This window comes from Tarenaya hassleriana, unplaced genomic scaffold (genome assembly GCF_000463585.1).
Source record: "Tarenaya hassleriana unplaced genomic scaffold, ASM46358v1 Cleome3, whole genome shotgun sequence".
Lineage (NCBI taxonomy): Eukaryota > Viridiplantae > Streptophyta > Magnoliopsida > Brassicales > Cleomaceae > Tarenaya > Tarenaya hassleriana.
This window is the reverse complement of record NW_010966177.1, coordinates 2545228-2556018: the sequence shown is the minus strand read 5'-3', so window position 1 is coordinate 2556018 and position 10791 is coordinate 2545228. Positions and strand designations below refer to the sequence as shown.

The window sequence follows — 10791 nt, the reverse complement described above, 5'->3', positions numbered from 1 at the left end:
GGTAACCAACTCTTTCATCGCCTTTTTCTCGTGAAACTTGTTACCTTTTCCGCTGGTCGAAGAAACGGCTTGCAGTTCACACCTTGCATCAAAAAAACAGCACGGCGTGCGTCAACGAATCCAATAATTGGCTTGGCTATCACATATTAGTATTCCAGAAGGAAACAACATGACGTTTCCGACATTTAAACAACGCGCAGTTCATACAATTAGTTCTTTGTTCAATCTTGAACAGAACATACATTGAGAATACAGACAGAACTCTCTATCTCATATGTAACATAAGCAACTCCGGTTTCTCTATAAACCGTTTCCATTCGCAGCAAAACCGAGCCACCGTCGCTCCATCAAGAACTCTGTGGTCGGCGGCGACATTCACCTGAAGGAGACAGAACCATTAGACATCTGAATCATAATCTCTGAGTTAGAAACTTGAGCAAGAAACAGGTTACATTACCGTCATTATGGATCCGGGGTAAACAGTTCCGTCGTCCGAGAATTTCGGAACTTTCTGGATTCTACCGAGAGCTATGATCGCAACTTCGGGTAAGTTGAGAAGAGGGGATCCGAATTTCCCACCGATTGCTCCAATGTTGCTCAGAGTTATGGTTCCACCGGTTATGTCTTCGGGGTTAAGCTTGTTGTTTTTTGCGAGATGTTGTAACCGAGACAGCTCCTTTGTTACCTAGATGACGGGGGGAAACGGTAAATGTACCGAAGAATCTACTCAAAATATTTACAAACGGGTAAAATTAAACTGACCTGTAGAACAGAAAGAGACTGAACATTCTTTATGTTGGGAACAACAAGACCGTGTTGAGTAGCCATTGCAACTCCAATGTTATGTGAACCTGAAAAAAAAAAAACCGACAATCTTAGAAACAGCTCACGTTGAAATCACAACCGACGGGTGAAGTGGGTGAAACCTTTGAGTATCATTTCGATAGACTCCTCGTTGAAGCAACTGTTCATGGTAGGGTACTTGGTCAGAGCCATCGAGAGGGACTTGATCAACACCGGGAGGAAAGTGTGTTTGATGTCGGGATCGGTATTGTTCTCTTGAAAAGACGCTTTAAGATCTACCAAGGCGTCGCAGTTTATCTCTTCGACGAAATAAAAGTGTGGCACCTTTGCTGCCATGGTCATCGTCTTCACCATTGCTCGGTGGAATCCCCTGAGAAATGCAGAAAAGATCTATAGTTACGACGAAGAATAGATATGATGATTCTCCGCGTAAAGATCCACACTAACAAACAACGCAATACCTCAGAGGAACTGTTTTATCTTCAGCATTACTTTCCCCGCTCGAAACTGCGCAATCTTGATCCGTGACATCGCTAGATGCATCAGTTACGATTCCTTTCTGGGCACCATATCGGAGAACATCTTCTTTCAAAATTCTCCTGTCTTTACCGGTTCCAAGAACATCATTGATATCTATGCCAAGCATCTTTGCAAGATTCCGGACAGCCGGAGTTGATAGCACTCCACCGAGACTTTCGGTTTTTGGCTGCTCACAAACACGAGAATTTACATTTGCAGAAGAACTGTCAGAGGTTACTAGGCAACACTCGGATTCTTCAACAGCCAGCCTCAGAAGAGTCTCTCCTACCTGCAGGTGTACCGAAAGTTTTCATACAGATGAAGTCCTTCTCACTTGGGGCGATGATCCAAGAACTTAAGTTAAGCCCGAGAAAATGTTCTTGGCATCAAGAATCGTATCTGAAGATTCATACGTAAATGAAACACAAAGCTTACGTGACAGAATCATCGATTTATGAAATATTTAACAATGGGTATTGCATCTGTTGCAGTCGTTGAGCCATATTGTTGAATAAGGACGATAAGAGCTACGGCTCACAGGTTTCAGGCAGAAAAAACGTCGGTAACTGCAAATTTCCATGATACTACAGACGATATAAACCAGCTTTTTAGGTTCTAACCTTGACAATATCACCAGGGACGTGAGAAATCTGAGCCACTTTCCCTTTAAAACGGCTCGTTATCTCTATCGTTGCTTTGTCACTCTGAACCTCGCAGAGAGGCTGAAATTCTTCGACCGAATCGCCCTGTCATAACCAATCACATTAACAAAGACACAAAATCCGAGCATTCAGGACAAGACAGACAAGAAACTATGAACTGACCTCTTTCACGAACCACTTGAGAAGCTCACACTCAGCAATGCCTTCCCCGGTTTGCGCCAGCGGAACATCGACTAAACCATTCGTGGAAGCTTTGGCCAACACTAGGCTCGAAAACCAGCTTCGAGTTCTAGTTCCTTCACTCCAACTCTTCAACTGTAATGATTTTGCATAAAGACATGGCAATGTAACTGATCTATTGCCTGAAACACTAAATTTGTTCTTACCGAAACTGCAGAAAGTTTCAGAAATTTCAGACACTTTATGTTTTATCAATTAACTTTCCCGCAAATTTAAAGCGTTCATCCGAACTATTCAACTGCAAAACTGGTGAAATTTCACGTTTGTAGTCGATCTAATCTAAAGAAATCACAAGTAAATTCGAAAATCATCGCCAGAAATTAAAGAACTCGTACGTCTTAGCTTCTTGGAAACGAAAAGTCGGATAAAATCTAAAGAATCACGCCCCAAAAGAAAACCTGAATTTAAAATAAAAAATAAAAAAGAAAACTCAGTAAAATCAGCCACCGGATTCGAAGAAAACTCACGGCGGGAGGGGTGACGACGCCCCGCCGCGACGGAGGAGATACGAACGGCGGAGGCGCGTTAAACTCCGGCGCCCGGAGCGACGGCGCGTGAGCAGATGCCGAGCCGAGACGGCGGAGACATCGGTGGCTCCGCAAGATCCTCCTCGCAACCATCGTAACCTTCATCCCGTTCCCTACGATGTTTGGTAACTTCAACTAATTCGGACAATCTTTGTAATCAACGGAAGAAATGCGAAAAGGATCAAACAAAATTTCTAGAAATAGATTTCGTAATCTGACAGGTGATTAGTAAGACTGATATAAAAATAAAACTAATTAGATCAGGATGTTCGAGCCACGTCAGCAATAAGAGGATCAGAGTTACACGCGCTTGCCCTCGATGATCATCATCAAGCGATTAATATTAATTGTAAATTATAATCAGTAGCTTTTTAAATTGTACCCACATTATTGGGCCAAATCAATGGGCTTTGGAAATAAATACCCAGCCGAGTCAGGCCCATCTTCAACGGCGCAAATTAATTTTAATCTCCTTAAAATTAAATTAAGGAAAAGTACCGATCTAAGGTCCGTACAGCTAACACTTTGACTAAATTGGACATCAAGCGCGGTTCTTGAGGATAAACAAAGCTGCTGTTTCTTTGTCTTTTTCTGGTATCACTCCTCATCTGTCAACCACGTCCAAAGTTAATGTTAACCACATTGCGTATATGCCTTGTTTTTATATGGATAAAAACCCTAAAAAACGTCAAACTTGTAAAAAAATATACAAATAAATTTTCAATTTGCAAAACTGTCATTCAAACCCCAAACTTGCAATATATAACTGAGTAAAACCACGAACTTGCAAATTATTGCTCTAATAACCCGTTGACTTGTTTGACCACAATTTCAGACGATCGAAAATCCACGTTGGCCCGAAAAACTGATGTTAGCGTGTCTACTTAACCAATTTTAACTGAATAAACCTTCAATCTGATTATGTTCTGTTACGTTGGCCCAGAAAACTGGATTTATTTACTCTCAAATCGGATTAAATTTTGACCCAAAAAATGCTGATGTGGCAAAAATTCATTTAAAGTAGTTACGTGGACACGCTGACATCAACTTTCCGGGTCAATGTGGATTTCTGATTGCCTGAAATTGTGGTCAAACAAGTCAACGGGTTATTAGAGTAACAATTTACAAGTTCGAAGTTTTATTCAGTTACATGTTGCAAATTTGGGGTTTGAATGACAATTTTGCAAGTTGAATGTTTATTTATATATTTTTTTGCAAGTTCGAGGTTTTTTTAAGGAGTTTTACCCTTTTTATATACTATACTGCTATCCTTGTTATAATCACCATTATACACACACGTACATATATCCACTAAAAATGGATATCGAGAAATATTCAAAACATGGTGACTCATCAATGTAATCGTAATAAAAGATATATAGTTTAATTATAATAAAGTTTTTTTTATAATACATCTCCCAAAAGAACGGAGAAGTCTAGGTGAATGTCCTCCTCACGTTTAGGTTTGAACCCAGGATGAAGACATACTTTTGCATGTTCTAGACCACCAAAAGATAGATATATATTTATATGTGTATATATTTATAGATCTTGTGAATTATGTTGGACAAACCCTTATATAATATGAACATTCCAAAAACAATATATATATATACACACACACTCTCACACACATTGGAAAAAAAAACTTGGTGTTTTGAGAGGTGCATCAATGTCTTTTTAAGCGGGCCAAGGTGAGTGTTCAAGGTACGGCCTGTCATTTTTGTTCTAAGGAAGACAACAAGAAATATTTATTTGGTCCGAGTCCCTATTAAATATTGTTAATTTCTTGTTTTCTACCTCACAGATGTCGCAAATATAAATAAAAAATAAAATAAAAACATATTTTCTCTATTCTTATAGAGACGTACGAAATTGCACTTTTACACACAAACGTACACCAGTAAAGATTGTGCATGTGGATGCGTAAAAATGATGTAGACGTGGCTTGCATGGCGCAATGTGAGAAGACGGTGAAAATGTAAAATATTATATATATATATATATACACACACACATACATATATATAAATTGTTGATAACAAAGGAAATAAAACATGACGACGTGTTTCCCAACTGTCTCTTAATTACATTCCTTAACCCATCCGCTTCCAGTTAATTACTTCCACAAAAACTACGTCTCTATCTTCCAATCGCATATTCATTTATATTCGCATACAAATTTTTTTTAACTACATCGAAATAAAAATTGATCCAATAATTCAAAAATCGATATGACGAATTCTAATGGTCTCATAGGTCAATAGATCTCATCTAGATTTTAATTTAACAACGTTTCAATTTTTTTTTCTTAACAAAATAAAACATTATTCGACCACCACCATTGGTTTACAAACACATACACTTTCGTATCGTGTGGACGACGAATATATATGTGTATATATATATATATATATATATATCATTGATTGATACATAGATATTTCATTGTAGTAGGGGACAATCATGATTTAAAAAATTGATAGTTACAGAATAGAAATTGTTCGTAACTTCCCATCGTCTTTCAATTTTGAGGCACTAAAAATTTCTAAATATAGATTTATGGGAAACAAAGACAATTTTGATGCAAAATTTTGCATGGGACACACACTGCACATGCTTGCACATGTGTTCCGGCCAATTAGCTCTTCTTGTTCCATGTGGTTCGGTGTGTGTATATATATATATATATCAATTTACCTACATATATATGTGTATGTGTATAGAAATTGTGACAAAGAATATATATATTTGGCATATTCCACTATAGCAAAACCTACTAGAAAAGTCAGATAATGCAATTTTTGGGCTAAATCCTTATATCATATATGTTCATTGCTAAATAAAGAGACGTGCATGTATGATAATTACCATTTAAACATAGAGATTTCTTTATATTAGAAATTAATTAGTAAATGGATACAATAAGAGAGGCCAAGTAAGAATTGTTATAGAAGAAAAAAAAAACGAAATTAGCCTCTACCTTCTTCGCATTTGACTAGACCGGAATCGTCGTCGAGTGAAATTCCACTTCTGCCCACAAAGTCTCGAGCCTTCAACGACTCTCTCTCCCAATCCGTGTAGTAAACGACGGTCAAAATGGACATTGCACACACGATCTGTGCCCCGAGCAACCCATAACACAGCCCGATAAACCCTAATCGCCAACCAAACCCCAATCCCACAGCAAGTGGGGCCCCCACCACGTAGAATGCGTAGAAGTTGATCTTCGCGCCGACACGTGGCCTCGCACTGCCACGTAGGATCCCACAGCTAGTCGTCTGCGGGCAATTCGCCATCTCACATACTCCGACCACCGGCAAAACCGCCGCCGCAAGCTCTACCACCGCTCTGTCCGATGTGAACACCCTCCCCCAAGCCTCTCTCCCGGCGGTGGTCCCCACACGTCCCACCACGGAGACCGCACCCGCTCACGCTCGTTGCTCACACGTGTAGAGGCCGCGGCTGAAAGAGCGGTTGGGACAGTATACATAAGCGACGTCGTCTGGATGACAATGGCCGCCGCCGCGAGCGCCGTCTCCGGCTCCGGCAAGTATCCGGCGAGGATAGTCATGAACTCATACCACCACCACTCCAGACACACCGCTACGCAACTGGGTACGGCCAAACCCACCAAACTCGACCAGATTTCGCGATCTCTTGTCGTGGAACCCGACAACGACATCAACATCAACGGTGTCTTGAGACAAGAACTAGTTGTGGTAGCAGTCCTTGTCGGCTTGTCATCATAGTCACTGTCCATTTCGTTCGCACATGTGTACATGTAACACAAAAGAAAGAACAAAGAGACAAAGTTGGTGACGAAGGACGAAACAGCTACACCAGCGACGCCGAGGGAGAGATAAAACGTGAAAAGCCAAGTAATTGGCACGTGAAACACGACGGATACCAACGTGCACCACATCAATGGCCAAGTGGTGCCTTTGCTACGTAAGTATATACGTATAGGGTGAAGAGCACTGTTGGCGACAAGATCCGGCAGAGCAAAGCGACAGTAGAGAGAAGCGATGTTGGTGATACGAGGATTCTGTCGGAGGACGAGCATGAGAGGCTGGAGATTGAGCCAGAGGAGAGAGATTGGGAGAGAAGCGAGGAGAAGGAGAAAGATGGTGCGTTTGAGAGTTAACGAGGCCAAGGAGAGGTTCTTCGAGCCGATGGCTTGGCCACAGATGGGCTCCATGCCGGAGGCAAGGCCGGAGAGGACGGAGTAGCCGGTGATGTTGGTGAATCCGACGGCCAATGCGCCGCCGGCGAGTTCGAGGCTCCCGAGTCGACCCATTGACACGACCGAGGCCATGTTCTTGAAGTAGTTCAGTAGGCTCATTGCGGTGATTGGAAAACTAATGTCGGATATTCTCTTCACCTCCTCCACCGCCTGTCGAAGCCCACCAAAAGAAAAGTATATATATATTTTTTATATTAAAAATGAAATATGATCAACAACTATATATGGTATGTATGAATGAGAATCGTTACTATATACCTCGAGCATTGTTGTGGTGTAGCCGTGGTTTTGTGAAGGATTAAGAATCCGTGACTCTTCATGTGTTGTTGTTCCTACCATCCTGTGCTTGCTTAGTGAACGATATGAACATTGAGAAGGTGGTTTTATAAGGTATGCGGAAAGGTGGTGGGGCTGTCGAAAATGGTTCTTTTCATTATATATTTTTCTATGTTAGTTAAAACTCAACATAGATTAGTAAAAAAGTCCCATTATATATATATATATAGGTGTGCATGAAAATATATATATATATATATATATATTTATAGGTGTGTATATATGGAAAAAAAATTGATTGTCATGGTTTGGGAAATTCTTCACAGTCATCCAGCTGCTGCATCAAGCGACATTGCCAGTCCATTTTCTTTTATAAAACTCAGATAATATAATTGAACTTAAACAAAAAGTGGAAGTTAGACATTTTATTTGGGAAATTTTATGGATACGATTATTTTGGTCCAACAAAAAAAAATTGTTTTAAAAAGTTGCAAAGGTATAGTTATGGGTAATGTGTCAATTTAGCATCACAGATGCAAATTTTATTTCGTTTTAAGAATTTTTTTTAATATATATATATATATAGGAAGATAAATATTACAGGGTTAATTTGGTTGGGCATATTGCTGTTTCCTTTCCTTTTTCATACGCTTTCTTTTTCTCCAAAAACTCTCCTAATTAAAGCACATTTTCATCCATCCTATTCTTGCCCTTTACACTAATCAAATCTTCTAACATAGATTTGATGACTTTTCATATATATTCTGTCAATAGATAAATGAAAAAAATATATTCTTTTTATTTTCTTAAGATTTTATTTTATTATATTATATTATATCTTAGTTCATACATGATTATATTTTCTAATTCATTCAAATTAGACAACCATCATATTTGGTAAATACAAAACTATAAAATTTTCATTTTCATTAGAACTATATTAAAAATCTCCTTTATATATAGATCCGGCCTTTTATAAATAGCTTGTGTTTTGGGGTTTCATAATTCAAGTTAAACATAATTCAACATATTATTTTGATTATTCGCTTCAATTTATGTTATAATGCTCACACACGTTTATATCATAGTATTATGAAAGTATGTATCCTTATTTTTTAAAATAAAAAAAAAACTAATTCAACGTCAAAGAAAATTATGCAGAATATGTTCTATCGTGAACAAGAATCACTATACCCCCGATACATACATGATACATATGCCTAATGTCACTTTCTAGTTTCTACACATGCGTTATGAACAATATGCACATGTATTAAAAGGTGTATGTATATATATATATATATATAGGTGTAGAGATATATGAGCAGATAAAAATTGTGTAAATCGTGGGGAAATAGAAGAAACTAATAGCGAACTCGTGTCCGAAGCTAACGCACAAGTACTCGTCACTTTCCCGATTCAAAGGAAACATATGTATCCCTATCTCTTTGTTCACTCTCGTATCATTTTCCTCTCTTGCTTCGATTTCCCGCACGTGCGTAATTTCAACGGTTGCCCTCCATCCATTTGGCACGTGTATGGGATCCATACACCGATACACGTACTTGTCTACATATATGACACATGCCTAAACTGTACAATACATATATATACATAATATATATATATATATATCCGCCTGTGCGTAAAAGCATGTGTATTTTGTTGGGCATGGATCGTCATCGTAAGATACCTTTGCCTATATATATCTTACATTTCCACAAAACAAAATAAAAATGCTAACTTTTTTAAAAGATATTTTATAACACACAATACACCCAAAAACATACGCAATAAATAAAGAAAACATTTGAAATCTCTATGATATATAAAAACTGAACAATTACTTTTAACCACTAATTAAACTGCAAATATTTATTTAACTTTTCCTATTTCTTTCGTGTAATTTATTATTCGAGTTTAAAAAAAATTGATAATAAAAAGAGCGCTGTACGTACGGGTTGTACGTAACGTGATGAGTGCGAACGTTTTATTACAATTTAATTTGAATTAATTTCTCTAAGGTCTTCTGTATTATTTTCTAGTAATATCAAATTAGTCATTATCTCCTAACTTGCATATAGATATTACTTTCAAAATATATTTTTCACTTAAGCATGATTTGTAACATTGCAATTAAGTATTTTATTTGTCTAGATAATCTAACACCATACATACTTTAGGAGGTACTACTTAATTGTTGTTAACTAATAATAAAATAATAATAACGTTTTGAAGAGGATGTTATAATGACAATTAATATTATATGAAATTTTCAAGCCATAGATTTATTCCGGGCATTTGTACGCATAAAAAAAATTCCACGTGGGATTAGTTAAATTACGCCTAAGAAAATAATAAATAACATGTGGATCAAAACACATTTTTGAATATATCATTAGTCTTAAACCAAATGAACCTATAAATAAAATTTTGTTTTCGTGAAGAGTAAAAAATATATTTCTTATCCTAAATCTGCCGTAATATATATTATGGTGAATAAGAAAAAAAAAATTTAGACTCGGTGGAATTTTCCTAACGTTTTGGGGAATATTAAGTGTGATCCGGATAAATCGAAACATATGGATTAGATTCGAGTTTCGGATAATTTTTCCAAATCATTAAACTGTTACATTCAAAATTAATCGTTATATATGTATATGAATATTGTAAATTTGTCGGAAACATATGTTATTACATATATGTACATATTGTTTGAACATGAAGAATATTCTTGTATCTTGCAAACATTTTTAACCTGTTTATATTACATAACAATCTTATTACGTTCCTAACATTTTTTAATAGTTCTCAGTTATAAACTTCTAAGAGATTAATTATATTGTTCTTTTTAAAATTTAATTGTATTAATAGATGATATTTTATTTCTTATAAAAGATATTTTTACGCGCTATAAATAATATCTTCCCTTAAAACACAAGATTTGGGAGATTTTTCTTGTTTTTTAAATGGACTACCAAAGATCTTCCACTTCCCGAAATTTCCGAACGTGCAATTGTCCGTTAAAGCCACAACACCCATCTTCCTGTCCATTTCAATTTCTTGATATTCAGCTTTAATTCCAAACCTCTTATTAAAAATAAAAATAGAGAGACTTTTGACGAATATGCTTTAATTTATTTAAAAATAAATAAATTATGTTTTTTTTTGTTATCGTTGTTTCCTTTTGAATTCCAAATCGAAATGTTTCAAACGGAATGTTCTTCATTCTTTGTGTCAATAAACATACAAAAACTCTTTTAAGGCCGCAAAAATAATAATTTTAAATTTGGACCGATGAGTATATCAAAGACAGGACACGAATTCGTCTTTAGTTGTTCCTTTTTGAAACCCTTTTGTTTTCATTGTCTTTAGACCCTCCTATTTGTCAACCTATTCATGCATGCATGTCTCCTTCCTATTTCTTTGTGTACATTTACGTACACCGTACACGTACGTCTGTGTATATACAATACACACACACACGCATATATATATATATATATATATATATATA

The 10791-nt window shown here is 36.8% G+C and overlaps 2 protein-coding genes across 2 annotated transcripts; both read right to left on the bottom strand.

The window, feature by feature from the left end:
• Positions 1-124: 124 nt before the first annotated feature.
• Positions 125-3022, bottom strand: LOC104818913 (lipoamide acyltransferase component of branched-chain alpha-keto acid dehydrogenase complex, mitochondrial). Its single transcript, XM_010548712.2, has 8 exons — positions 2693-3022; positions 2148-2300; positions 1944-2069; positions 1266-1612; positions 927-1174; positions 763-851; positions 458-685; positions 125-379 (listed from the first exon to the last, which is right to left on the bottom strand). The coding sequence occupies exons 1-8, from the start codon at positions 2855-2857 to the stop codon at positions 266-268; spliced, it is 1470 nt and encodes a 489-aa protein (XP_010547014.1). The 5' UTR covers positions 2858-3022; the 3' UTR covers positions 125-265.
• A 2589-nt stretch (positions 3023-5611) lies between these two features.
• On the bottom strand, positions 5612-7399 carry LOC104818912 (protein DETOXIFICATION 55). The gene is given in 3 exon segments (XM_010548711.1): positions 5612-6180; positions 6183-7148; positions 7257-7399. Coding segments are annotated over 3 exon segments (1503 nt in total). The 5' UTR covers positions 7338-7399; the 3' UTR covers positions 5612-5724.
• Positions 7400-10791: the final 3392 nt, after the last annotated feature.